General features: G+C 47.9%; 1 protein-coding gene across 3 annotated transcripts in view; it reads right to left on the bottom strand.

The window, feature by feature from the left end:
* Window positions 1-26,566, bottom strand: part of IL7 (interleukin 7) — a 170,801-nt gene extending 144,235 nt beyond the window's left edge. Inside the window, exons 1-2 of one of the 3 annotated variants that reach the window (XM_085605381.1) lie at window positions 26,253-26,566; window positions 1,307-1,446 (exon numbers count right to left, since the gene is read on the bottom strand). In XM_085605381.1, coding sequence (XP_085461507.1) covers window positions 1,307-1,446; window positions 26,253-26,262 — 150 coding nt within the window. In that variant the 5' untranslated portion in view covers window positions 26,263-26,566. Of the gene's footprint in view, window positions 1-1,306; window positions 1,447-25,634; window positions 26,037-26,252 lie in introns of those variants that run through there. The other 2 variants (XM_085605380.1, XM_085605379.1) reach the window with 2 other exon arrangements.
* Window positions 26,567-26,900: the final 334 nt, after the last annotated feature.

The following is a 26,900-nucleotide window of genomic DNA, read 5'->3' as shown; positions in this document are numbered from 1 at the left end:
CAAAACCACACTTATATACATAACGGATTCAGTATACAAAGCCTTACAAGTGGAAAAATACCAGTTAGTCCATGGCTCCTGAATGAGCTCATACAGTGTTCAATTTCAGCCTTACACAAAGGGTTGCTATCTATACAGAGGAGGTCGGCAGGGTGACTCCCTTTTCGTCCCAGGGCCTGAAGGAATTTGCTTGATACTCACTACAGCAGATGTGACCTTGGGCCTCGGCCGTAAATACAACTAACCTGTCTCTGGGCTGGTACGAATTAAATCATGGAGATGGTAGGCAAAGGAAACCACGTGATCTGAAACGTGGTTTATCACAAACCAAGATGGCTACAGTATGGTTTTCGGCCCTTTTGTCGTGCAATGAACAAGCAAAAGAAATAATGTTCCTTCCAGAGCATCCCAATATATGTTTATGTGATCAGAATACCGTCATAGATACATTGTGCTAACTTTACATGGTGTGAATAAACAGAACAAATGATTTTTATCCTTCAATATATTGTATTTACTGTGTCTATATAATATGAAATTATATATGTATGGAAGACTCCTATTTATAATTTGTGATGAAAGTTCACTATCAGATATATCTATGATATTGTTACATCTAGATTCTTATAATATATATATATTTTTTTTTTAAAAGGATATTTCCAACTCGACCTGACAATTGCTTCCGCTGCAACGCGGTACAAGCTGACTTTCTGCATCTAGCTTTGTAGTGCGGTCTGGTGCAGGACTTTTGGTCCCCAGGTGCGAATGACATTCACAGGGTCACGCAACTGTTGGTATCCCTTACTCGACTGTGCTGCCTAATGGGCAACATAAAGCGTCCAAAAGATGGGAAGATGCCCTATAAATTTGTACAATTGGTGTTGGTCTTAGCCATAATGTGGATGGGGCAGAGAGCACCTGAAATAGTACACTGGCATAGAGATGTCATGGAGTGGTCTTTGGCTGAAGAGACGCACATGTTGATTAGTAGGCGAGGTGAAATGGTGGCAGACGATCTGGCCGAATGGAGAGATCTCTGTGCCACTCTATTAGATCCTGATTCTGAAATGGTGCCCAATGATAGCACTGACAGAGATACTGTGGAGTGATGTATGGTCCTCAGACCTGTAATTTGTTGTGATTATAATGTGCATAGTGTGTATATGTTTCCTTACCTTGCAAATCATTGTCAGCTGCTATAACGTTGTAAATTTGTATAAAAACTGAAAAATAAAGTTATTGAATAAAAAAAAAACTATACATAAGAGGTCCATCACACTATAAACTTAAAAAACATTCTTACCACTTTTTTTACGCTGTGACTCAGGATATTATCATAGACCTCCATTATGTGAACCATGTTCTCCTTCTCACACATAGGTGATCCAACTGGCAAAAGAACAAGCATCAGTGGAGGAATTCCAAAGACATACCTGAAGAAAACTAAATATAAACACAATTAATTAAAGACAACTGAACTTCGAATTACTAACCTGAACAACAATCTTACATTTCAGTAACTAATGTTTAAGGAAAGAGATCTTAATGACTTGCTGCAGGAGTTCAATACATTTTGGCTTGATTGCTTCACTAAGGCTCATGGTGTGTATTATAAATTCTAATTACCATTCATAAAACCATACCTTTATTGCTTTCTTTTATGCATGAGCTGATTAACATTTTGCCTGCATCCATTTATCTTTGTTAACAAATCATTCTCACATTCTCTACTGACATTATTCAATGTAAGTAGCCTAGACTCTTGAAGGTGGTCCCAATGTAGACAACATGTATACAAACAGGAAATATATTTGCATATGTTGGCACACATATATGTCAACATGTGTGTGCATGTGTCTTTGTGTGTGTGATCATCTCTTTAACAAAGAATTGTTAATTTAATCTACCGCCGTCCTGCTATTCCTAGTAGGTTTAGCGTTACAACAAACAATTGATGGACGGAATGCTGACAATGCAGACATTCTCCCCCAGTCAAGAGATCTGGGTTAAATCCATCGTTCTTTTGCCCACTACGCCACCCCAGTTTAGACATGGCCATATGCAAATCAGTCTTGACCCTGTGCCTCATGGGAACAGTCCAGCCCGAACTGCCAAGCCATGTCTTCCCTGGACCGGAATCAAGCATCCTAGGACCGGTTTCTGGCTATCAGCCGTCATCAGCCAGGATAGCTTGACTCCAGTGGTGTAGTGAGCACGGGTCCCACGTCTGGGAATACCCATCCCACTTAGGGCGAAAAGCGTTACAACAAACAATTGATGGACAGAATGCTGACAATGCAGACATTCTCCCCCAGTCAAGAGATCTGGGTTAAATCCATTGTTCTTTTGCCCACTACGCCACCCCAGTTTAGACATGGCCATATGCAAATCGGTCTTGACCCTGTGCAGTGGCGGACGGTGACATTTGAAAGTGGTGAGGCGTAAAATGTTTGGCATACTTCAGCATAGCGAGCGAGCGGTTTGTCTGAAAAGAGGAATTTCAGCTTTCACTAAGACTCTGGTTCTGGTGATATCATATCTGGAAGGGGCGCAGGTAACAAAACTCATGCAAATGTAGACATGCTCTGGAGAAACCTATTGAGCTTACTGATGTTATCTTAGCTATAGCACACTTAAAACCACTTAATCCCCAGGACAAGACGGCTTCATGCTTCAATTAAATAAGACTTTCATCCACACTCCCTATACATCGGGGACATGGCAGGGCTGTCCTATGTCCCTGCTCCTATTTGCTTAATACATGTAACCCCTAACACAGTGCATTCAAGTGTACCCCCTCATTACTGGGTTGCAATTCAGGGGGAACACCCACCCCATTAGTCTATAGGCGGACAACGTGTTGGTGGCCTTGACAGACCCTATGACTTCACTCTCTGCCTTAATACGGAATTGTAGCATTTTGGGGACATCTCGGGGTTTAAGGTCAACCTTTCCAAATCCCAAATAATTCAACTTACAGTATCTAAGACACATCAAGATCAGCTGAGGGATCAATATCCGATCACTTGGGGCCCAGCCTCCCTCCCATACTTCGAGTACAGCTTACTTCCATTACGGTCACAACAGCTTAGGTTAGCTAAAACTGTCTCATTAGGCAGGTGAAAGCGGAACTATTGATGTGGCAGCACCTCCAGATTTCGTTAATGGAGTCAATTGCTGCGATTAAATTTACTATTTTACCTAAAATATATACATTCCAAGCCTTACGCATAACATGACCGAGAAACTAGCTGACAAGCATGCAGCGGCAGACTGCACTATAGAGTAACCGCCTTTTTGGCGGGATACCATCTGGGACCCAGCCCCGACTCTCAGCCGTCGAGAAGAGCCCCTTATACTCTTGAAAGTGAGCCAGGACAGGCGCGGACGAGCTACAGCGTACACCTGTGAACACCAATAATGAAGCCGAACTCACCCCGTCTCCGCACACTCGCTCTAAACGGAAGGGAGCCATTCCACAGTTAATCCTGGTGCCCGCTTCAAGTGGGACATTACTAAATAGTGCACCATGCATTTAACTTTTCCATTACTCAAAATTACAACTGAAAATACAGCCATTTGTTAGCAATTGCTTAACACGCTGAACCAGCGGCGTCACTTTTCGTCATGTCACATGGATCAAAGGTCCCCTCTTAATTAGACATCCATATTGCGGCATCACATTCTGGCAATGGTTTCTCTTCATAAGGTCATTGTTGCACAGATACCCGTCCCTTTCTCGCTTGAAAAGAGCGCATGAATGACTGGGCTCGCCCGCGCTGCTTCGTGAATATGCAGCCAGTAACATCAAAAGATAAGATATGTAGTTTCTTTCAACATTTGTTTCGAGCTGCGCAACATAAAAAACATAAATACTTCCCCGTGGCCTCACTGCATGCCTATCGAACCCTGGCCGCGCTCTTTCCCTCGGCTGGCGGGCCCCCAGTTCCCTGGGTCATAGTCCACCCTGCCGCAGTTTGCGGCCTTCAGGGATGCTGCAAATTAGAATGCACAGCCGCAACCCCCCTCCCCCCCCCCCCAGAGTGCCTACGGACCCAAAGTAGCCGCGGGAGCGTCCAGTGACCTTACAGCCATTGTGTCCTCCCCTAGGCTGAGGCAGTCTGCTCTCAGAAACCATTCCCGGGACAGTCCTCCTCAACACCAGTCGCGGCTCGCGAGGGGAGAAGAGGGGGTGTCGTGTCGCGCGGGGGAGGGAGTTTTAAAATAATAAAAATCAATCCTACCTGACCAGGTCTGCGCCGCTGGCCTCGGGTCCGTTCTGGCGCCAACAGTGGAACAGCCGCATCACTGCTGGGAACTAAGTAGCAAACCCTTCTAAGCCAATCAGAGCAGGCGTAGGGCAATGTTACGCTTTGCCCGCCTGCCCATTAGGAGACCGAGGTTCGCTCTCCTAATGGGCATGCGCCAGCCTGAGCAGGCACCAGTGCGCATGACTGGGCACGGTGCAAAAATTCGCCACCATCCCCACTCATGCGCACTTGTGCTTGTGCTTGCCTGCTGCCTGCCCCTGACAATCATGACTGTCAGTCAACATGACGCCAGACCGGAGACCGCCCACCCCCTTCAGACTCTGAAGGAGGTGGGCGGTCCGACGTCTGACTCATGCTGACTGACAGTCATGATTGTCAATGTCAGTTCTACCTTGGAGCCGCTGCGGGCTGCGGCTGAGCTTCAATAAATAAAACTAAGAGTTACGGTGCGGGTGCGGGCGCGGGCGGGGGGGGCAACGCCCCAACGCCCACAATGGACGCACCGCCACTGACCCTGTGCCTCATGGGAACAGTCCAGCCCGAACTGCCAAGCTATGTCTTCCCTGGACCGGAATCAAGCATCCTAGGACCGGTTTCTGGCTATCAGCCGTCATCAGCCAGGATAGCTTGACTCCAGTGGCGTAGTGAGCACGGGTCCCACGTCTGGGAATACCCATCCCACTTAGGGCGAAAAGCGTTACAACAAACAATTGATGGACGGAATGCTGACAATGCAGACATTCTCCCCCAGTCAAGAGATCTGGGTTAAATCCATCGTTCTTTTGCCCACTACGCTACCCCAGTTTAGACATGGCCATATGCAAATCAGTCTTAACCCTGTGCCTCATGGGAACAGTCCAGCCCGAACTGCCAAGCCATGTCTTCCCTGGACCGGAATCAAGCATCCTAGGACCGGTTTCTGGCTATCAGCCGTCATCAGCCAGGATAGCTTGACTCCAGTGGCGTAGTGAGCACGGGTCCCACGTCTGGGAATACCCATCCCACTTAGGGCGAAAAGCGTTACAACAAACAATTGATGGACGGAATGCTGACAATGCAGACATTCTCCCCCAGTCAAGAGATCTGGGTTAAATCCATCATTCTTTTGCCCACTACGCCACCCCAGTTTAGACATGGCCATATGCAAATCAGTCTTGACCCTGTGCCTCATGGGAACAGTCTAGCCCGAACTGCCAAGCCATGTCTTCCCTGGACCGGAATCAAGCATCCTAGGACCGGTTTCTGGCTATGAGCCGTCATCAGCCAGGATAGCTTGACTCCAGTGGCGTAGTGAGCACGGGTCCCACGTCTGGGAATACCCATCCCACTTAGGGCGAAAAGCGTTACAACAAACAATTGATGGACGGAATGCTGACAATGCAGACATTCTCCCCCAGTCAAGAGATCTGGGTTAAATCCATCGTTCTTATGCCCACTACGCCACCCCAGTTTAGACATGGCCATATGCAAATCAGCCTTGACCCTGTGCCTCATGGGAACAGTCCAGCCGGAACTGCCAAGCCAGGTCTTCCCTGGACCGGAATCAAGCATCCTAGGACCGGTTTCTGGCTATCAGCCGTCATCAGCCAGGATAGCTTGACTCCAGTGGCGTAGTGAGCACGGGTCCCACGTCTGGGAATACCCATCCCACTTAGGGCGAAAAGCGTTACAACAAACAAATGATGGACGGAATGCTGACAATGCATACATTCTCCCCCAGTCAAGAGATCTGGGTTAAATCCATCGTTCTTTTGCCCACTACGCTACCCCAGTTTAGACATGGCCATATGCAAATCAGTCTTGACCCTGTGCCTCATTGGAACAGTCCAGCCCGAGCTGCCAAGCCATGTCTTCCCTGGACCGGAATCAAGCATCCTAGGACCGGTTTCTGGCTATCAGCCGTCATCAGGCAGGATAGCTTGACTCCAGTGGCGTAGTGAGCACGGGTCCCACGTCTGGGAATACCCATCCCACTTAGGGCGAAAAGCGTTACAACAAACAAATGATGGACGGAATGCTGACAATGCATACATTCTCCCCCAGTCAAGAGATCTGGGTTAAATCCATCGTTCTTTTGCCCACTACGCTACCCCAGTTTAGACATGGCCATATGCAAATCAGTCTTGACCCTGTGCCTCATGGGAACAGTCCAGCCCGAACTGCCAAGCCATGTCTTCCCTGGACCGGAATCAAGCATCCTAGGACCGGTTTCTGGCTATCAGCCGTCATCAGCCAGGATAGCTTGACTCCAGTGGCGTAGTGAGCACGGGTCCCACGTCTGGGAATACCCATCCCACTTAGGGCGAAAAGCGTTACAACAAACAAATGATGGACGGAATGCTGACAATGCATACATTCTCCCCCAGTCAAGAGATCTGGGTTAAATCTATCGTTCTTTTGCCCACTACACCACCCCAGTTTAGACATGGCCATATGCAAATCAGTCTTGATCCTGTGCCTCATGGGAACAGTCCAGCCCGAACTGCCAAGCCATGTCTTCCCTGGACCGGAATCAAGCATCCTAGGACCGGTTTCTGGCTATCAGCCGTCATCAGCCAGGATAGCTTGACTCCAGTGGCGTAGTGAGCACGGGTCCCACGTCTGGGAATACCCATCCCACTTAGGGCGAAAAGCGTTACAACAAATTAATGATGGATGGAATGCTGACAATGCAGACATTCTCCCCCAGTCAAGAGATCTGGGTTAAATCCATCGTTCTTTTGCCCAATACACCACCTCAGTTCAGACATGGCAATATGGTCCTAGGATGCTTGTTTCCAGTCCAGGGAGGACCTGGCTTGGCAGTTCGGGCTGGACTGTTCACATGAGGCACAGGATCAAGACTGATTTGCATATGGCCATGTCTAAACTGGGGTGGTGTAGTGGGCAAAAGAACGATGGATTTAACACAGATCTCTTGACTGGGGGAGAATGTATGCATTGTCAGCATTCCGTCCATCATTTGTTTGTTGTAACGCTTTTCGCCCTAAGTGGGATGGGTATTCCCAGACGTGGGACCCGTGCTTACTACGCCACTGGAGTCAAGCTATCCTGGCTGATGACGGCTGATAGCCAGAAACCGGTCCTAGGATGCTTGATTCCGGTCCAGGGAAGACATGGCTTGGCAGTTCGGGCTGGACTGTTCCCATGAGGCACAGGGTCAAGGCTGATTTGCATATGGCCATGTCTAAACTGGGGTGGTGTAGTGGGCAAAAGAACGATGGATTTAACCCAGATCTCTTGACTGGGGGAGAATGTATGAATTGTCAGCATTCCGTCCATCATTCGTTTGTTGTAACGCTTTTCGCCCTAAGTGGGATGGGTATTCCCAGACGTGGGACCCGTGCTCACTACGCCACTGGAGTCAAGCTATCCTGGCTGATGACGGCTGATAGCCAGAAACCGGTCCTAGGATGCTTGATTCCGGTCCAGGGAAGACATGGCTTGGCAGTTCGGGCTGGACTGTTCCCATGAGGCACAGGATCAAGACTGATTTGCATATGGCCATGTCTAAACTGGGGTGGTGTAGTGGGCAAAAGAACGATGGATTTAACCCAGATCTCTTGACTGGGGGAGAATGTATGCATTGTCAGCATTCCGTCCATCATTAATTTGTTGTAACGCTTTTCGCCCTAAGTGGGATGGGTATTCCCAGACGTGGGACCCGTGCTCACTACGCCACTGGAGTCAAGCTATCCTGGCTGATGACGGCTGATAGCCAGAAACCGGTCCTAGGATGCTTGATTCCGGTCCAGGGAAGACATGGCTTGGCAGTTCGGGCTGGACTTTTCCCATGAGGCACAGGATCAAGACTGATTTGCATATGGCCATGTCTAAACTGGGATGGTGTAGTGGGCAAAAGAACGATGGATTTAACCCAGATCTCTTGACTGGGGGAGAATGTATGCATTGTCAGCATTCCGTCCATCATTTGTATGTTGTAACGCTTTTCGCCCTAAGTGGGATGGGTATTCCCAGACGTGGGACCCGTGCTCACTACGCCACTGGAGTCAAGCTATCCTGGCTGATGACGGCTGATAGCCAGAAACCGGTCCTAGGATGCTTGATTCCGGTCCAGGGAAGACATGGCTTGGCAGTTCGGGCTGGACTGTTCCCATGAGGCACAGGATCAAGACTGATTTGCATATGGCCATGTCTAAACTGGGGTGGTGTAGTGGGCAAAAGAACGATGGATTTAACCCAGATCTCTTGACTGGGGGAGAATGTATGCATTGTCAGCATTCCGTCCATCATTTGTTTGTTGTAACGCTTTTTGCCCTAAGTGGGATGGGTATTCCCAGACGTGGGACCCGTGCTCACTACGCCACTGGAGTCAAGCTATCCTGGCTGATGACGGCTGATAGCCAGAAACCGGTCCTAGGATGCTTGATTCCGGTCCAGGGAAGACATGGCTTGGCAGTTCGGGCTGGACTGTTCCCATGAGGCACAGGATCAAGACTGATTTGCATATGGCCATGTCTAAACTGGGGTGGTGTAGTGGGCAAAAGAACGATGGATTTAACCAAGATCTCTTGACTGGGGGAGAATGTATGCATTGTCAGCATTCCGTCTATCATTTGTTTGTTGTAACGCTTTTCGCCCTAAGTGGGATGGGTATTCCCAGACGTGGGACCCGTGCTAACTACGCCACTGGAGTCAAGCTATCCTGGCTGATAGCCAGAAACCGGTCCTAGGATGCTTGATTCCGGTCCAGGGAAGACATGGCTTGGCAGTTCGGGCTGGACTGTTCCCATGAGGCACAGGATCAAGACTGATTTGCATATGGCCATGTCTAAACTGGGGTGATGTAGTGGGCAAAAGAACGATGGATTTAACCCAGATCTCTTGACTGGGGGAGAATGTATGCATTGTCAGCATTTCGTCCATCATTTGTTTGTTGTAACGCTTTTCACCCTAAGTGGGATGGGTATTCCCAGACGTGGGACCCGTGCTCACTACGCCACTGGAGTCAAGCTATCCTGGCTGATGATGGCTGATAGCCAGAAACCGGTCCTAGGATGCTTGATTCTGGTCCAGGGAAGACATGGCTTGGCAGTTCGGGCTGGACTGTTCCCATGAGGCACAGGATCAAGACTGATTTGCATATGGCCATGTCTAAACTGGGGTGGTGTAGTGGGCAAAAGAACGATGGATTTAACCCAGATCTCTTGACTGGGGGAGAATGTATGCATTGTCAGCATTCCGTCCATCATTTGTTTGTTGTTACGCTTTTCGCCCTAAGTGGGATGGGTATTCCCAGACGTGGGACCCGTGCTCACTACGCCACTGGAGTCAAGCTATCCTGGCTGATGACGGCTGATAGCCAGAAACCGGTCCTAGGATGCTTGATTCCGGTCCAGGGAAGACATGGCTTGGCAGTTCGGGCTGGACTGTTCCCATGAGGCACAGGATCAAGACTGATTTGCATATGGCCATGTCTAAACTGGGGTGGTGTAGTGGGCAAAAGAACAATGGATTTAACCCAGATCTCTTGACTGGGGGAGAATGTATGCATTGTCAGCATTCCGTCCATCATTTGTTTGTTGTAACGCTTTTCGCCCTAAAGTGGGATGGGTATTCCCAGACGTGGGACCCGTGCTCACTACGCCACTGGAGTCAAGCTATCCTGGCTGATGACGGCTGATAGCCAGAAACCGGTCCTAGGATGCTTGATTCCGGTCCAGGGAAGACATGGCTTGGCAGTTCGGGCTGGACTGTTCCCATGAGGCACAGGATCAAGACTGATTTGCATATGGCCATGTCTAAACTGGGGTGGTGTAGTGGGCAAAAGAACGATGGATTTAACCCAGATCTCTTGACTGGGGGAGAATGTATGCATTGTCAGCATTCCGTCCATCATTTGTTTGTTGTAATTCCTAGTAGGTTTGGCAGAAATATCTTTCTGCTCCCTGAAATTGTAGTGGTATATTTAAAAAATAAAAATGAAATCATGAGTGAAACAATGGAACAGATAACATCTGATAGTAACTTTGGTGAGACTTGAATGAGGATAAACAAAACACCTTTAACATGACACACCCTAAAGCCTGAGTAATGTTTCAATCAATAGATATTTAACAAAAAACATAACGCGCTGGACATTCATTATATAAATGAGCTTTAGCTGCATTATTGGCTGAATACTTCATTAATTCAAAAAATATTTCAAATTTTCAACTTTTTAATGATCAGACAAAGCCATTATTCAATTTACTATAAATTCTGCATATGTACAGTAACAGAAGTGAACAGTTTAAATCTGACGTGCTAGAATTTATTCATTCCAAAATGGCTCAGGAGGGATAACTTTTTGAATTCCGCGGCCTTGGCTACAAGAGCCGACTATATTATGATCTTTGTGTGGTCTGCATAAATGAGCATCCCCTGTTGCTTAGTCTGTAGTTCTGTTAAAGTGGATCTGAGAAAAGAACAACATCTATCTTGTGTGGCGGATGTTTTAAATTCGCATAGAGTTTAGAAATTCAATATTCTTATGTTCTGTCCATACTGCAACACTGTCTGGCACCTTCTATAAGTAATGACGTTATTAGCTGGATGCATTTTTGACTACTAGGAATTCAAAGTTGTATGCTTTTAACTATTACTTACTTTGCTGTAGTGATATGCTGTGCGGTGTAACTCTTCTTTCTGAGTACCACGTTCAGACAGGATGCCCCCAGTGGGCATAGATGATGCATTGGTTTCAATTATATAAGGGATAAAGTACTCCTTCCTGTATATTATAGGGGACATTGCAAGTCACAGAGGAGATCCAATACCATATAGGGAAACAAGGCCGAAGGCCAAGTTCCTTTATAAAGTTATGGCACTCAGAGTTGACTTGCTATATTCTTAACAAGACCTTAGGGTTCAAACACGTTAGCTGACATGTATCTGTCTGTTACTTTCACAAAATAAATAAGAAAATAAACACCAGAACCTTTTAAGTGCTGCTGAATTCCTTTGGAAATAATATATATATTGCCAAAGGCTCTTGCCACAGCCGAAACGTGTCTCTCTTAGCTGCTGGGTCGTGGGTGGCCCATTCCATTAAAAGAAGCCGCATTCATGCAATCTTCGTGTGTGTGCACTTTCCTTTTTGGAGCAGGGGTTATATATATATATAATCACTAACGTAGAACATGCGGTAAGATGGCGATCATCTATACACTTACCTTTCAATATTTTTTTTTCTCTCGTTATTCTGGTCGTGATATTCTGATCCTTCAATATTCTGCCTTAGTATTCACTACCTGCATAATGACTGATAGAGTGGTAAACGATCAGCTCCATTTCCACAAAAGAAATCAACAAAATCATAGTACATATCAGCGATTAGCATCCAGTTAGATTTGGGAAGGCTTTCAGTTCTTGTTGCAGTTTGGGACATTAGTGGATAAAATTCTTGGCACAAAGATGCGGATAAATTGATGGTTTCTCTTGTCCCGTCAATCTCTTGCTGTGTTTCTGTAACCATGATGTATCCAGTCCAGAGTAATGGCAAATGAAGGCGCACCAACGGCATCACATTTATTTCTAGGTGGTCTGTAAGTGATACCATGAGCAGAACAGTGGTTTCTTACACAATTTCTCCAGATGCCAATGGCTTTCTATCCTCAGTTCTAACAGGCTGTGCCAATGTTACACTTCCCATTGGCATTTTATGTGCCCATTAAAAGGCATAATCAATGAAGGAGCCAATTGCTCTTGAATCTAAAAGGGCAGACTGCTAAAGAAGCACCATAGGCGGAGACGAGGCCATGCCAACAAAGATACTGATAACAGAACCTGAAGAACACAAGCTCAGCCTATGCCGGCTACTCCTGAAAAGGAGTCTTCTAGAAAACGTGATTAAGGAGTCACTAAATGCTCCGTATGCATGCCACACTTGCAGAATTTGTCTTTTCTTTTCCTTTCTCTCTCCTCACTGGGATAATTATGCCTTACTACCCCAATCTGCACGAGTTCTTCGACAACGTCTGCTGGCTTTCATGTAGATGGACTAGAACAATTGTCATTCACTGCTCTACAGTTCTCTTGTATTCTTTCCCTCCTACAATTCACTACGTGTTAGTCGATCTGAAGTACCTGATATACGAGTGCCGCAGCTGTCATACAGCTGTTCACCACCATAGTTGCACCATCTTTTAGGTCTTCTCGTAAATGATGGTGCATGGCCTCTATCTGTAGCCACCTAGTATTTTTTAATGCTGTTTCTTTTCTGAGTGTTTGGAAGTGAATGGCACATTGCACTAACTCCAAGCAGCCTTGCTTTAGAGTGACCAGAACCAATGAGTTAAATGCAGCCTGGAAGCTCTCTCTCTGTGCTAAACAAGGATCTTATTTTAGTATTACAGGTTTTGCCCAGGTTAGTGCATCCTTTGTCAAATAGAACAGAATGAAGAGCAGACAGCATAGAATTGCCTGTTTCAAACTGTTGTGACCTGCTCTTGATGTATGTTTGTGTCACCTACCCTGTGTGCCTGAGCTGCATATACCAGTGATCCTAGTTTTTGATTTTTTGGCATGCCACAAACAAATCCTGTGTGCTCACACGCTGGCCTAGGCCCAGTCTCTGACGGTGATAGGTTTTGGACTTTGACCTGAACTGGGGGGGTGCGCTAAGTGCACCTTTATAGTGACAGAGGACTACCATACCTGTTGCAGGTTTCACGCATGGTGTACTGTGGTGGCAATGTCCCTTGGTTTGTGAATTAAAGTGAGAGGCCTTTTTACCTGCGTGACATGAATGCATGCTTACAGGCCTGTTTATCTAAGGTTCCCCTGCTCATGATGAACATGGATCCTGAACGCTGACATGCTGTGCGTTGTCATGTGTGCTAGGATTGACAGTGTGTCAGGCACAAGTGATACAGGGCTGCTGGTTCTCTTTTGGCCAGACGCTGCTGCCAGATGCGGAGCACTAAGAACGTCATTGTTTTGAATATAGGAAATTCGTGCAAATGACTGTGTGATCTCTCCCTTTAGTACAGAAAAGAAACACCCAATATAGAACTATACACAAGGGTGTAGGTATACCAAGTGGACCAGTCCCGCATATGAAATATGCACTGTCGCCTCATGCTCCGTACATCAATGTGCACCCTACGCGAGTCTGGGCTTGATCTATCGTAAAACAAGTCTGTGAACAGTACTATCTGTACCCCTTGTCTCTTGTTTGTGTGAAAATCTATATTATTTGGGAGAGGACCTGAAGAAGGTGGTGTATATTGTTTCACCCCACCGAAACTCGCCTTAACCTCATTTGTCTAGACCTTGCTGTAAACGGCCAATTGACTTGCTCTTGGAGACTTTAAATATCTTTGTTTCTCCCTCATATCCAGATGTGTATATGTGGTTGGATTGTCTGTGTTTGCTTGCTTAGAATGAATGAGTGAGACTGCTAATGGTATAGTGTTGTGTATATTCAGTTTTCAGTAGGGGTCCAGAGTTTTTGTAGAGTATACATGTTCTGAATCTTTGTTTAAAAAAGAAAAAAATGTTTGTAAAAAAAAAAAAAGACAAATCCATTCAAAAGAAATACTATTGTACTTCTTTTTAAATAAATAATGAAGAAAGTAATCATGAACAATAAGGAGAAGACAAATGTAAAAATAAATAAGATTGGAATCCTACAATTGTGAAGTCTTGATCATGTGTTTTGTATAAACTCATACTAGATTTAATCTATCCCACAAAGAAATATAGGTCTAAGGGGAGCTTCGTTGTTTGATCCCTTTTGGACTTTCACAGCCAGGACCAGATTAAGATCCCATGGAATCCATTTTGGAAGACCACAGGCAGTGCCAAAGTAAGACGAAGGAAAAGTTGCTTTCTCCAGACAGCATAGGTATATAGCTGGCATCTAGTAAATGGGAGGGGCACACTGTAACACTATGTTGACGGAAAATAAGACTGACTTTCTTTAGTAGTGCCAGGGCCCTTCCTGATACACTGGGCTGTAAATGACTCTGATAGCAGCTGCTTTTCGGTAGATAGCAGGGGTGCTGGGAGAGGTTTGCAATATCTGTATTTAGGGAAAGGAGTCCTTTGAAGGGGCACAAATTGTCTCTCTTCTTGATCTCTGTGAGGAGAAGTTACAAATGGTGGGGTGCAGCCTGCTCACACCTCTCTGTACTACTTTCTTGGGCACCCCACCAGGAGACTGTCCTGCTGGGCAGAGCAACATTGTAGACAAAGGCCGGGTCTGAAGATAGCTTTGCCAAGACACATGAAAGGCAAACTGACCAAAACAGGTTCCATTGAAGCAGATTTGGAACACACATCATCCATCTGTGAAATCAGTATAAAGCTGGGAGCACAAGATTCATCAGTTTTCATTGTTGTGGTATCTTCTATCGAGGAGGGTGTACTCTGCAGAGCAGTGGCATAACGAAACTTGAGGGGGGCCCTGCAAGGAACATGGAGGGGCCCTCGCTCTGGATTCATTCAGGAGCTCTCAGGCCAGAGTACAGTGCTAAGGGGGCCCCCTACAGCTCTCGGCCCCCCGCACCGCGGGGGCTGCAAGGGTCTGTTACACCACCGCCACAGAGTACTTAGGGACTATAAAGCAATCAAGGGTTGGTGTTTCATTGACCACCAACTCCACAGAGGTAAGGGAACATTGCTTGGAGTCCTATCTGAAGGAAGAATTACTGGAGTGTTCAGGATGTCAAGACATTTTGTCTAAGAGAAAGGGAAAAAAGTGCCAACCCTACAGAAAGAGCTGTTTGTGGAAGAAACTGCTGCAACAGACCTAGGCGTAGAGCCCATCTGCCACAGACTCGCTAAGCAAGGGTGCCCTAGGAATTGTGATACAACTGTACTAGGCAGTGCGATCTTCATCACTTATCCCTGTTGCAGCTCCCAAGACGCTTGGAGCTGTGTGCCCAAGTGATAAACTAAACCACAGTCAGAATAAACACCTGCTGGTGGCACCACAAGTGGAATGTGTGAGTGTGACATTGCCTAAGTATGCCGTTGCATCAGTACCGGGCCGGACCACCAGATGACAAAAAAGAGGTGCCCCTGGAGGGCCTCGTGAAGAATCTAGGTTGTTGCCTCGATGCACTGTGTGCTGAAGATCGTGCCTAATGTCCACCATGCTGAAGAATTGTCATTTCGGGTATGTGGCCACTGCACTCAAGAACAAGCACCAGGTACTCACTGGAGGAGGAGAGGCTGCACTGCAAGGCTGATGCCAAACGGTTTTACTTTTTCATGGTCTGAGTCTTTAAAAAATCTTTTTTTTAAGCATTTTATTTGTATGGGGGAATTCTTATTGTCTACAAAATTTGAGGGGAAAAACAAGGACTACACTAAGCACTTTTTATATAGTCCTAACCATAGAGCTGCCAAAACAGGTCGGCACACTAGTGGTTGGACCTGGCCCAGATAAAATGACAGCAGGGCAGCGGGGGCACAGCAGATGCACCACTGGCGCGCGAAAGGAAAGCCCATCTGTGCCCGAACAGGACTAGGGGTTAGGGACCCTGTTTCTCAAACCCCCCCCCCCCAAAGGAGTTTACCCCAGGGATTTTCTGCCCAACTTAAGAGGGGCACCCAGTGATAACTGTAGTCACTCAATGGACCTCAGCAAGGAAGACCAGGCTTTTAAGCACTGTTCCTATATGTTTTCATCCGACCCTGTACTCGGGAACTCTCTTTTATATAAGGCTAGAAACAATATGTTTCTTCTAAATTATAGGTCCCTCGCCTGTCATAAGCTCGATATCCTTTACCTTCTGCAAGAACAAACAACCTGATGTGGTCTTCCTTACGGAAACTTGACTCCATGTGGAATCAGGACCTGAAATTTTCAGACCCTCCCTCCCGATTACTATATGGTTTGTAGAAATAGAGAAGATAGAAATGGAGAAGGACTTGTATTTGCTATTATTTTGAAGGCCTCATTTACTTGTTGAACGTATTCCCTTACACTCCCCCATTGTGAAAGTCTGCTGTTTGCTATCCCTCTGTCCCACACATCCATATTTTCAGGAGTTTTATGCTACTTTCCCTCAGGCCCAACAGGCAAATTCATTCAGTCCTTTCTTAAAGCTCTTGCGAGCTTGGCCACTAAATGTACTCATTTTACGATTAAGGGAAACTTAAATCTTCATTTTGATAAGCCCAATGACACTCAAGCGACTAGTCTTATGCATGACCTTGCTGCCATTCAACTGGAGCAAATGGTACAGGGCTCCACCCACACCAGGGGACACCTGCTAAACTGTATCTTTACTAACAATCCCCTATCACAGGTCCTGGATCCTAAACCACTCCCATGGACCGATCATTTTCTGATCCCTGCAATTCTCAGGATATACGGCCCATCGTTACCCCATAAGCGCAAGGCAATGGTAGACCGGCACTGGTCACGGTTAAATCGGGATAGCTCGAGATGCACTCTCAGTTTGTCCCCATCCTGTTTGGGCTCTAACCCGCAAGTTGCCAACAATATGATCTCGGAATAGCTGATCCATTCCTTTGGTCAAACTATCCCTAAGAAGACAATAACTCAAAAATATAATAACAAGTCTGCCTCCTGGTATTCCCCCCACCTTAGAACTCCTAAAAAAACTGCAAGATTGCAGAAAGGGAATAGAGGAAGGACTACGGGGGAAACAAAAAACATTATATTGGGAGAAAGTGAGGATATACCACTCTGAAATTCGATTAGATCAGGTTTCCTATTTGAAAACTAGAAATAATTATGCCATTAATTCTCCTAAAAAGATGTTTAAAATTACAATAATTCTGTTGCAACCTTTTACCAATGCAGCATCTTCCAAACCCTCTAATGACAATTGCGACACTTTGGCCACTTATTTTGATACCAAAATTGTGGACACCCACCGATATTTTCAAGAGGTATATGGAAGTGATAATCTTATCCCCTTAAATAATAGCAGGGACAGGTACCCACCCATCCTCTCCCAAATTCCCTCCCCTTTCCTGAATGAGTTTACTGCTTTTTTTTTAGTATAATTAAATCCAGATTCCCCCCTTGACCCTGCAACCTCCAGAATCCTTGCCCTTGAGTATGAAATGATTTACCCTATTCAACTGAATATGGTTAACCTCTCCCTGGAGACAGGAACGGTGCTTCAGCTTTGGAAACATGCGAAGGTCAAAGCCATCTTAAAGAAACCCAACCTTGATCCATCATGTCTGGGGAATTCTCGTCTAATCTTCCTGCTCCCAGGCTTAATTAAAATGGCGGGAAAAACATGTGAACAGATGCCTGTTGGAAGCCAACTCCTTCCTGCACAACACACAAACTATAAGCACAGTACTGAGGCTGCCCTCTGTGCAGGATGCCAAAAGGAGACTGAAATAGGGGTCACGGTATACATTCCTGGATCTCAGTGAGTCCTTCGGCGCTGTTGACCACCCTACACTTATAGATAGGGTTAGAAAGATCAGAGTTGCAGGAAACGCACTGGATTGGGTTGCTTCCTTTTTGAAGGAGCAAACATTCCAGGTTTTCGACAAAGGCTCCTATTTCAGAATTTTTGCCTGTCACCTGTGGGGTACCGCAGGGGTCCTCACTTAGTTCTACGTTATTCAGCATATAATTGCAACCATTGGCTATGGAGATCCTTAGGGATCTCCATAGTCTCCTATGCGGATTACACCCAGCTGTTTTTTTCACTTACTCCTGACATGGATCCCTTAACTCCCACCCTAGAACCTTGTCTGGAGCAGAGAGCCAGCTGGATGAATAAATCCGGTCTTAAACTCAGTGTTGGACTTGGCCCTTTTTGCAGGGTCATCCCAGAACTTTTTCCCTTCCTCTTGTATTTTTTCTGACCTGTTGTTGGTGGTTTTATGACTCTGGGCACTTTATCACTGTTGTTCAGTGTTAAACTGCATGTGCTCTCTCTAGCAAACGTGGTAAGATTGGTCTACAACTGTTTGGCGTATTTAATTTACCTATCAGTCCCTTGTACAGCGGTATCCCATATACCTAGGACCGGTAAATTAAATGCTACCAGTGGGCTAGCAGCCCTGCTTGCGCCACCCACCAAAGAAGCCTTTCAAACCTGTCTCACGCCTCTGCCACTGCAGGGCCTGTGTGTGCAGTTTACTGCCGCTGTGAAGTGGCATATAAAATGGTTGCCACGTCTGCAACTCCCCTTTTACTACTTATAAGTCACCCCTAAGGTAGGCCCTAGCCAGCCCTATGGGCAGGGTGCTGTGCAGGTAAATGGTAGGACATGTGCCTTAACTGTGTGGCATGTCCTGGTAGTGACAAACAGCCTATTTGGTTTCTCACTGCTATGAGGTTGTCTTTTCATAGGATTGCATTGGGGATTCCCTGATATATGCATCAGTGGTAATGCCTGATCTGAGAGGGGTAGCATGATCAAGTTTGGTATGTTTGGAATAGTGGTGATACATTCTGCTTATTGTTGAAAGTGGATTAATTATTACTATTTTAGAAATGTCACTTTTAGAAGTGGCCATTTCTGTGTGCTTATGTGCCTTTGTGCCTGTCTGATGTGTATTGACCGTTCGGTTCTGACTGACAGGGGAGAGGGGATGTGCATTCACTCCAGCCAGTCCCTGGGGGGGGGGGAGGGGGGATTGAGGTGTGTCCTGCCCTACCTGGGTGACTCAGCGCTAGGCTTAATAGGCCTGGTCTGCATTTGGAGTGGTGGGAGGAGTAACACCTGCACCTGAATAGGGCTGTGCCTGCTTTCCACAATGAAGGTTCCGCCCCCTGTGGTGTGTCTGGAGCCAGGGCTTACACTTTGAATGGAGAATGTTGTGCACTGTAATTATATTTTAGAGTGCCCCCAGAACTGGTTTGGACTGGGCTCAGAGCCCAGGGGCCAGGGGAGAACAAAGAAATTTTCACTACAAGTACTGGGGCTGTGACCTCATGTCTGTTAAACTTCTTGAACTTCATGAACTGAGGAGAACACACTGCGTGGACTGCAGTGTGCCAGGAGGTACCACCACTGGGGACTGGCCTGCTGCCCTGCTTGGCAGCTGAAGGGACTGCTGCTCTGTTTAAGGAACCCAGTGTGCTGGCCTGCCTGAGCCCGGTCTTCTGGAATCTACCAGGGCTGTGTGGCTGGCTTTGGAAGAAATTGAAGTAGCGCTGTGCTTTCTTTTCTCCCCTTGTAAGGGGGTGATCCTCAGGCAAGCGCGTAGAAAGCGCTATATAAAAATCCTGGTGCTTGGTGATCACAGCATGTGCAGCGCTGCACCTTCCTTGTGCTTCTCAGTGAGGGAAAGGGAGAGCTGGTAGTGAAGGAGACGCTCTCCCTCTCACACGCAGCCAGCATGTGGAGTTTTGCAGGTGAAACGCAGGCGGGTGCTAGAAACTGCCAGCGGAGGGAAGAACTGGAACGTGGAAGTGCTCCCGCCTCCTTAACCTCCAGTGCGTGTGCCTGCTGGGGGCAGAGAAGCGTCAGAGAGAAAGTGACCGGAGTGAGTGCCGTAGGAGGCGTTGCCCAGCACCTGGCCAGAACCATGCTGACAACAGAAGGGGGCAGACCTCACTGCCACCATTCCAGGAGCCTTAAGGGTTTGTCCCGCTCCACATGGGCTGCACCCACTGGAAGAGAAGCAGCGCCACTGAGGCTCAGGGAGGGCTCCAGACACCGCTACGGCTCTACGGCATTGAAAGGGGTAAGGCAGCTCCTGCTCAGGCCCCGGTGCTTGACGAAGGGGAATGAGCTTCTCAGCATAGGCAGCAGCCGCACCGCACGTTCGTGGGTGGCTGCACACGCTCCTCTTAAAGCAGGCGGGGAACCAGGAAGGTCCCTCTGCCAATGAGGGCATGATTGTTTTTCTTTTTGGTGCCCTGCGTAGGCCTCTTTTATCCTGCAGCCGCTACAGTGGCATTTCGGTGCCCAAGCACCGCCTGGGTTCTGTTGGCATTTCGGGGGCATGGCTGGCTCCATCGACCTGAGAATAGAGGCCGGGCCTCCGTCACATTGTTCTTGGCAGTTGCACCACAGAGCGGGCAGCCGCCACTTATTTTAATGGCGAAGTGATCTTTATGGGTTATGTATGTTATGACAATTGCCCAATGTGTTCCAGACATAATACACAGGGACATTTAGTCTAACTGGTAGGGTCATGTCAGATACCCCCTACAATGATGGACTTCCTTGCACTATACGTGATGTTCTGATGACCGTTGCCTGGTGTGCTTATGACCAAACTGATGCAAAAATCATGATGGTTTATGATTTCTGTATCTTCATGGCAAGCTCCTAGTGGCACAGGGCTTTATGTGATGTGGTCTAATGTGTTTTACACGCTATACAGTGAATTATGGTCTTATGTGGTTATCTGCCTCCTTATGACAAGCGCCTAGTGGGGCAGTGATTTATGTGACATGGTCTAATGTGTTTTACATGCTATCAGATTTATGGTCTGATGAGTGTTATGTGTAAATAATACAAAGGATATTTTTGATATACCCTTGAGTGCAGTCTCTTTTTGTGGTGTGCCTAGTGTGTCACTGGTGTGTGTATGTTGCGCAAACCCTTTACACATTGCCTCTGGGATAAGCCTAACTGCTCTGCCAAGCTGTCGAAGGGGTGATCAGGGGTTATCTTCAGCGTGTAACTCCCTTGCCCTGAAACCCCATTTCTAACACTCAGCAAAGCTAAAACAGAATTAATAATCCTCTGGAACAATTCCTCCACCCATCAAGTCCTGACTGTCCAATCAGCCCCCGGCCACTAAGGCAGGTGTTAAAAGCTCGATGATACTTTGACTGTAGAAGCCTAGGCCACCAAAATCTCGGCCAGTTGCTTTGGACTGTTGCACACGATTTTGCCCTTGTTCCTCCAAACATTGAGGCGGGTGGTGGTTCAGGATCTGATTCTCTCCCACATGGATCAAGGCAACTTGCTATAACTCGGTTCCCCCAAGGAAGTTACTCGGAAACTACAAGTTGTGCAAAATGCAGCCGCACGCATGTTACTTGGGATTCCCTGGTCCCAGTCAGGCAGGCAGGGGTAGACAGACATTCACTGGCTCCCCACTGTCCAAAGAAAATAATTCAATTTCCTGTGCATTACCCACAGAGCCATACATGGGCACAGTCTGTCTATCTTACAGCAGTTTGTTACCCCCAACGTTCCTAGTAAGTCACTTTGATCGTGCAAATTTCATTTGGTTACCATCCCTGCTGTCAAAAGAATTTGAAGGGGAGGACGGTCCTTTAGTTTCAACGAGGCCAAGCTCTTAAATTCTTTTTCCTTAGCTATACGAGCTATAGACAATAAGTTGCACTTTCGAAAAGCTCTTAAAACCTGGCTTTTCTAAAATTGGACTTCCCCAGCGGTTTTTTTGTCCTCTATGGTTTAACCTCTGATAACTAGAGCTGGGATGCCTCTGCGTCGCCATGCGCTCTGCAACTCCTTTATCTTAGCTCAGTGTTGGTGTGAACCACTCTGTGAGTCAAATACCCAATGGAATGTCAGAGTGAGCTGCGCTGTGAGTCAAGTAACCACAAAAGCACTGGATTGAGCTGCGATTTACAGTTAGCTGCCTGGAAGAGGGCCACCAACAGAAGCTTCCTGCTACCAGTGAAATCCAGTTTCCGCTGGAGGGCAAACATGGCCCGACACTGGTCCTATAAACTGGGTGAGAGACTGAGCAGGTCCACTGGAGCACCAGAGTGAGCTGCAATCTACAGCCAGACATCAGGAAGAGGGCCACCAATAGAAGCTTCCTGCTACCAGTGAGATCCAGCTGCCATGGGAGAGCAAAACATGACCCGGCACTGCTCCTGTGAACTGGGTGAGAGACTGAGCGGGCCTAGGCCTGAGAGTCTGAGTGCTAAAATCAAACTGAGGGGCGCACAACCTGCACCAATAAACCTTACCTCGAACTCTGAAGCTGAGGGGGAGCACATAGAAGGGAGGTACCCAGGAAGAGACAGGTGGAGCTGTAATTGGATTCATTGGCAGAGGCCCATGAAAGCACAAAGACTCGAACCTATGAATCGGGTATTCATGCATCATTGAATTGTAATGGAATTCTATGTATTCTGCATACAAAGAGAAGCATGGGGCTTGACACTGATCTCGATATGCGGCTGGGGGGGGGTGGTATTAATTTTTGAGCCTGAATACGCCAACACTAACCTCCCTGAGAAGCCTGTGACTGCTCTCCCTCACTACCACTGAGAGTCAACTGCAGAAAGGGTTGTATTTGCCCCAGTTTGCAGAGCCTTTGTAGGACAGGCCCCACGACAGCAGTGGCAAAAGGACTCAGCACCCCATGGTTGCAGCCCATTAGCCCGGCCTGCCCTATGAACAGGGTCTGACAGAATTAGACTCGCCATCTTTGTCGGTAAGTCATGAAAACCAGCTGTGACAACAGGTTTGTATCATGGGACAGTTCAAAAATCTGGTCAAAATGTGGCCGTTTAGTCACGTCAGCGACTTGAACAGCATCAAGCTACCCCTCAAAAGCTATCACTCTAACAAGTTAGTCACTGGAAGCTCCAAGACTGGCTCAACAGCCTATCAACAGCAGGTGCAATACCAGTAAAAGCGGTCATAGCATGGACATTACAAAGTCTTTAAGCATGGTAAGTCTAACTTTTGACAATGACTTTTGGCATGTGCACTGTGCAAGCTGCCTCTCAAACCGCACCCCGACAGCCCCCCCCCCCCCCACACACCCACACCTCCCACCCCCAGTTATGCCTTCAGGTCCCTGGTCACACAATATACTAAAAGGAAAGGATACTGTCTCTCTTCCACCTTGGGTGCACATTTATGTTTTAAAATGGTTGCATGTCTACCTGATGCTGACTCTGGTGTGCCGCCGCCCCCCACCACCTGTATGGTAGCAGTGTTTTGGTATGATCTGCCTTCTAACTGCAGAGTCCAGGAAAAGTGCCATGCTCAATATAATGAAGCATGCATAGAATAGTCAAATGGGGTGCCTGGAAGCAACTGGTCGATTCCGCCCTCTCGCAGGAGCGTGCGCTGCATGCAGTGGCCTGTGGTGGGGGTGTTCCCTGGCTGAACGTTGCACTGTAGCTGGCTTTGCTTTCACTTTTCTGCTCGGGCGAGGAACGCGCAGGCAACGGCTGAACTGCTGCACTGTTTCTATATTAGGAACATTGAAACTGTCCCCCATACTCAGCGCGGGGGGTTAGCTTCAGGGGAGTGTTCGAGGTGTTACACCCCACTGTTATCTGTAGTAACTAGTTGGGTACATACAGGTGCTTTAAATCGGGTGTGGTGAAGGGTTTGTCGGATTTCAGTTGGGATTTCCACATACACATGCGGACAAAAGACACACACACTTGTCTGTTCCAAAGGTCTTAAAGAATGGTTATTTTACAAAACCTTGAGTTATTATAAGTACCCCACACAGACACAATCCGCACTAATCTCCCTTCCGACTGCTCCTTACGCCCACCCCCTCCTGCTCTGCTTCTCAAATGATGTATTCTTTTTAAGCAGCGTGATTGTTGGGAATTCTGAAGCACTCCCCCACTCGCCCGCCCAAATCTTACTGACCAAGCTACGCCCTTGACTCAGCGCTTAATGTATTAAAAAGCAGAAGTGTGGGCGTCTAAAGATGTTGTTACTAGGCCTGGTGCTGAATGTCGGGGTGCAGAATACCAAGGGTACCTTTGCTTTATTTCCCTTATGCCCCCTGCTGCCCCCTCCCTATACTTCCTATCTCTTTAACTCTTTCGGGTTCTTTTACATCGCTGCTTTGTCCCGTTGTCATTGTTTTCTCGTCGTTCTCCACGTGCCTCTCTTTGCTGTCTTTCCCTCTCTTGCTTTTGGTCAAAGTCTGATGATAAAAGCTGTGTTCTGAATGATTTCCCAAAATGAGTCGCGGTGTCCCACCTCCTGCAACCCCCGGCACGATGTGTGAGTGCACTGCCATGATCTTGGGCGTGTTGGTCATCCTTCAGAAATCCTCGATATAAAAATTCCAAAACAATCGCCATTAGCAGTTCTCATAAAGGCTTAGCGACGTGTGTGCTGCTAACTAATTTCCAGCATTACCAGGCAACAGATAAACAGACACCGCGCGCTCGTGAAATGTTATTCTTAAATTACTATTACTATCTAAATTAAAATCACAATGTTACAATTTCGGTTCAAAATGCATTGCAACTACAAATGGCTTTTTATCTGAATCATGGAGTGAACGCGCCTTTCATGTTTGGGCCGGAGCTACCAGCACAAGACAAGCAGAGGGGAACAAGTGTACGCGGACACATCCCGGGCGCGCCGTACTTACCACCCTCCTCTATGCGTGCCTACGGACCCTACAGGTGCTTAGGACCAGCGAAGAGGTGGGCTCTCAAATTCCAGAGAACACAAGCCTTAGACCACACGGTCCTGAACCCAAACCGCCTGCATTACAAATTTGCAAACAAAATGTTTATAACTGTGACGGCTCAACAAAGCTGGCAGGGGGCACCGGCGCCGATCACAGGCAGGAGGCGGCGAACGAGGTGTGAGGTTTACACTCTTGGCGGATCGCCCAGTGGTATCCGCGACTGGGGTCGAGGGGGACCGGTGTTCTCCAATATTTAATTGTCTCCCTCTGACCTTTAGCACCTGTTTCTGCACGAGGAGCCGCCGGGCACACGAAGCGCAAAGTCCACACAAGAGAGTTTTTGTACTAAGGCACCAGTTATTTACCCAGGCCGGCTGACACTTTACTTGTACCCCCAGCCCAGCACACGCACCAGGCACACGCCCACCTCCCACTGCTCGGCTCCCGCTCACGATAGATAGCCGGAGGCAATTTTTAAAATTTATTTTTCGCATCTTTTATATAGCGCGAACTCGACCTGAAGGTATTGGAGCACCGTATTTACATTACATATTCAGGCACGGGGAGATTAAGTGATATGCCCAGAATCACAGGATGTGGACGCGACCTCGAGGCTCAAACCCTGGTTTCCTGCACCAGAGACGGCAGCGCAGCCGACGGACCACATCCTCTCCTTGCAAGCCGCGAACCGCGCCGGCCGGCACGGAGGTGTCACGGGGCTAAAGCGCGCTGTGCGCAGCCCGACGCAGCAGTCAGGCTTGACTGCGGGGCTTTCCCAGCCCTCGGTTCCTGCTTCGGCTGTGTGGGAACCGCCCGAGCCTGTAACGGCACCAGGAAGTTTTAGTTTCGTTCTGAAAACGGGAATTTCCCTGGTTAGCAGGGTCTATAAGGGGAGGCTGAGCAGCGCGGGTGCAGTCGACGCTTGCGCTCCGGAGGTGATCGGGCGGATGAGCCGCTCCACCGCCGCGGAGTCCGGGGCGTCGCACCGGGAAGGAAGGAACCGGCAGGTGAGCGAGCAGAGGCTGAGCCCGACTCGGACGGGACTGAGGGCTGGAGAACGCTTACCTTGGCGCAGGGAGAGCAACTTTCAATTGCCTTCGCCAGCAGCTCACTGACAGGGTGGCGTCTTGCCCTCCCTGGCGGGGCAAACTCTGCAGCTGAGAAGCCGAAGTGGTTAACTTGCCCCCTGGATTTCCTTGCGGCTCTACATATATCCTTAACTTCCCTTCCCACGTGCCTCTATTCAAATGTTTCTACGCCGTCAACCCCTGCTCTACCCCGCCACATCTGTGCCCCTACGCTTGTGCTCTCTACTCGGCAGCCTCAACACTGCTGTACCTCCAACCACCCCTTACCCTCCTCACTGCCGCTTCTCTGCAGTCTCCCCCGTGCTCATCGGCTGTCATTTGCCTCTAGCCCCTGGCGCCTCTCCTGTGCCGCCTCCTCGCCAGCTGTTCCCTGCACTCTGAACTGTATGTGACAGCGCCACGCAGGTGCCTCCGCACCACCGACGCTAACGCTCTTCCGTCGTTCGCTTGTAATACAGGAATGAGTGTCACCCAATGCAAATGTCAGTCACGCCAGCCTCTGCCGCAGTGCACTGCAGCGCGGGTCCCTATGCCGGGCACCGCGTCTCTTTTACCCTCGTGAGCCCTCCACAAATAGGGGTTCCAGGCGGCTTACCATTTAACATTGTCTGAACGATGATGAATTGACCCGCGAGATTCCGTTCATGGTGGAAGTCGGCACCGGCACATCGCCTGCTCCACGGACAGCTTGCTTTTTGGGGGGAGGCAGGGTGTGGCGGGGGTGCTTTGCGCCCAGAACTTGTGCCGCAGGGGAAGTGACACGCCGTATGCCTGGAGACTTTTAGGAGCAGGGCTGCAAGACACACTTGGTCCCGCACGGCTTTGTCCTTTTTTTTCCACGTGAACTTCCGTCTCTCTGTAGAAAATACTTTCAGTTTCACAGTATCCACTGACAGTGCGAATGTACAGGATGTCTTTGGATCCCAGATTACTTTTCCGAATGGCGCTGGGGGAGGTCACCCGTTAACCCTTAGAAGAGAAGCCTGCAGCTCTGTTTACGTCAGTTCCAAAGTTTTCAGGTGCAAAGTGTCGTGCTCTCTTGTAGAACACAATTACTCACAAGCAAGAATGTCGATGCGCCCGCTGGTTCTGCAGCAAACGACAACCTTAATTGGGGTGCCCCTCCTACACCCAGGAACTGGTGCCACTGCACATGCTGACTCCTTGGTAGCCACGTATCTGCTAATGGGAATAAATAAGGCCGTGTCTAAATTTCATGAAAAAACCCACAATACAAAAGATT

The sequence above is a fragment of the Triturus cristatus genome, chromosome 5_1 (assembly GCF_964204655.1).
Source record: "Triturus cristatus chromosome 5_1, aTriCri1.1, whole genome shotgun sequence".
Taxonomy (NCBI): domain Eukaryota; kingdom Metazoa; phylum Chordata; class Amphibia; order Caudata; family Salamandridae; genus Triturus; species Triturus cristatus.
Note: the sequence above shows the minus strand (reverse complement) of the source record. Positions and strands in the feature narration are given on the sequence as shown.